At 53.1% G+C, this 2,643-nt stretch overlaps 1 protein-coding gene across 1 annotated transcript; it reads right to left on the bottom strand.

Moving 5' to 3' along the window:
- Window positions 1-360: 360 nt before the first annotated feature.
- On the bottom strand, window positions 361-2,123 carry LOC128827440 (interferon-inducible GTPase 5-like). The gene has a single exon (XM_054011309.1). It carries the CDS (start codon window positions 2,121-2,123, stop codon window positions 816-818), a length of 1,308 nt encoding a protein of 435 aa, XP_053867284.1. The 3' UTR covers window positions 361-815.
- Window positions 2,124-2,643: the final 520 nt, after the last annotated feature.

Raw genomic sequence — 2,643 nt, 5'->3', positions numbered from 1 at the left:
TCTACAGGTGGGGAAACTGAGGTACCTGGAGGGGAAGTGATTTGCCCATGGTCATGCAGCAGCAGAGCTGGGAATAAAACTCTAGTCTTCAATCCACTAGGCCACACAGCCCAGTGACTTATGTGGAGCTTTCCCCCAATTTGCCCCAGCTGAGGTTCTGGCCCAGAATATTTACAGCTTCTGGTTTGCAACAGAGTTACATCCCATTTACAATGGAGTATTTACAGTAAAATCACATCCAGTTTACAATAAACCATTTAGTTATAATGGGGTTACCCCAGATTATAACAATATATGTACGAGAGTTATTCCTGGTTCACACCAGCATTACTCCTGGTATAAAGTAGATTTACCCTTGGTTTACAACAGAGTATTGACATCTGTTACACTCCTGGTTTACAGTGGTATTTACAACAGAGTTATGACCAGTTTACAATGAAATATCTATTTATAATGGAATTACCCACAGGTTATGATGACATATTTAAGATGGACTTACTTTTGGTTTACAGAGAAGTATTTACAACAGAGTTACTCCTGGTATACAACACACTCACCCTTGATTTGCACCAGCGTCAGTGACAACAGAACCAGCTCTGATATTTGATATTTAAATAGCAAAGTAACAAATGCAGCAGAAACTTTAGAAATTCAATCATGGATTTTATATCCAGCTCCGGAATGAAATTCTGACATCAGGTAGGAAGCTCGAGGGATTTCCAGGGGATGCTGGAGTCCTGTCTGCACCTGGCACTGGATTTTGGTCCCTTGCCTCACAGAAGGTGTTTCAACCTCTCTCTCTCCTCCTTTCTGGCTCACTTCTTAGCATCCAAGTTGAAGGCTTTAATAAGCACCTTCTGGGCATCAGCAGCCACCGCATTCACAAAGCTCCTCAGCATCTTGTACGTGGTGGCAAAAGACAATGCTCCGGATGCAAGCGAGCCCAGGAGCGGGACAGAGCTCAGCACCTCATTGGCTAGCTTAGGTGCCTCGCTGCCTGCCTGTATCAACAGCTGCACCACCAGGATGTTGGAGATCTCCTTGGCCAACGGTGACTCGATCACGGCCTTCATCTGCTCCACCGGCTGCCCCATTTGTGCCGCCAGCTTCTCCAGAGAGTCATCGTCCAGGCCGAAGCCCTTGCAGTAACCTTGCAGGGTCCTGGCCAGTACGTCCACATCGCAGGAGATCAGAAGCCCTGGGATGGGCACGGCGTGGACACCGCAGGCCACGATGGAGACCAACCACATGTGCTCCAACATTGCTGCCTTTTTCTTCTCCAGGATGTGCAGGGAGATGTTGGGCAGGGCCATCAGGAAGGTGTGCCGCTTGTGGTGGCTCAGCTCCCTCTCCAGCGTCTCCCCCAGGAGGTGAAAGTCGTACTTGCTGAGATCAAAAGCCGAGAGGAGGAAGACCTGGGGCGAGCGGATGCCTTGGGCCCGCAGACCCTCCAGGCAATTCTGCCGGATCTCCTGCAGCACCCCCACCTCGCTGTAGCTGGATGGCCGGCGCCTGAGGGAGGAATCCAGGTCCATGTCCACCTTGGAGCGGACGAAGTAGAAACTCTTGTCCATGGCCTGGATGTGGCGGGCCAGAGCAGCATGGTTGGCAGTAAAGCGCTGCGAGGCGATGATGAAGAAGATGTCGTAGCGCGAGAAGCCGACCTGCTCCAGGTAGGTATCGGGGTGGAAATCGGGTGTGCCAATCCCCGGCAGGTCCCAGATGGTCACGTTGGGGTACCGAGGATGCTGGTATGGAGTCGGCTCCCTGGTGGTCTCCACCACACCGGTGCGGGCGGCACCTGCATCCTCATCACCCAGGCCCCGGAGAGCATTGACGAAGGATGACTTCCCGGAGCCGGTCTCGCCCGTGATGCCGACATCCAGCTGGACGCTCTCCAGCGACTCCAGCATCTCCTGCAGCCTGGAGGCCACTCCAGCGAGGTTCCCCTCCTCAAAGGCAGCTTTCAGGGCCTCCAGCTCCTCCCTCGACAGCTTGATGATGTCCTCACTGCTCTGTGAGGCCATGTTGGCTCCGGCAAGCTGCTGCAGCCCCTGCCTTACAGAGGGAAAGGCCAGTTCTTGTCTGAGTTCCTGGGAATGCTGAATCACTGAAACCCTCATCTAGGTGTTTGTCTCTGGGCAGCTCTTCCCGGAGACCCAGCCCCATCCCAGCCTTCATCTTCTCTGGCCTGGCCTATGGCAGCTCCCGCCCCTCTGGCTTCCCAAAGCATTAGACACCAGTGTGGGCTGGCTGGGAGGGAGAATATGGGCTTGACCCAAGAGCAGAAGTGGAGCTGAAGGGTGGGAGATAATAGGAGTAGGGCCCTATCAAATTCATGGCCATGAAAAATGCGTCATTAACCATGACATCTGCTCTCCCCCCTTCTGAAATCTGGTCTTTTGTGTCCTTGTACCCTATACTATACAGATGTCACAGGGGAGACCTCCAACTGGAGGTTCTGACCCAAAAGGGTATTGTGGGGAGGGGGGTTGCAAGGCTATTGTAGAGGGGTCGCAGTATTGCCACCTTTACATCTACACTGCCTTCAGAGCTGGGTGGCTGGAGAGCAGTGACTGCTGACAAGGCACCCAACTCTGAAGACATTGCCCCACCAGCAGCAGCACAGAAGTAAGGGGGCAA

The sequence above is a fragment of the Malaclemys terrapin genome, chromosome 21, assembly GCF_027887155.1.
Source record: "Malaclemys terrapin pileata isolate rMalTer1 chromosome 21, rMalTer1.hap1, whole genome shotgun sequence".
In the NCBI taxonomy this organism is placed as follows: Eukaryota; Metazoa; Chordata; order Testudines; family Emydidae; genus Malaclemys; species Malaclemys terrapin.
This window is presented reverse-complemented; position numbering and strand designations above follow the sequence as displayed.

What these genes read in the sequence shown, in the direction of transcription:
- LOC128827440 (XM_054011309.1), bottom strand. Translation starts at nt 2,123, where the DNA reads ATGAGGGTTTCAGTGATTCAGCATTCCCAGGAACTCAGACAAGAACTG.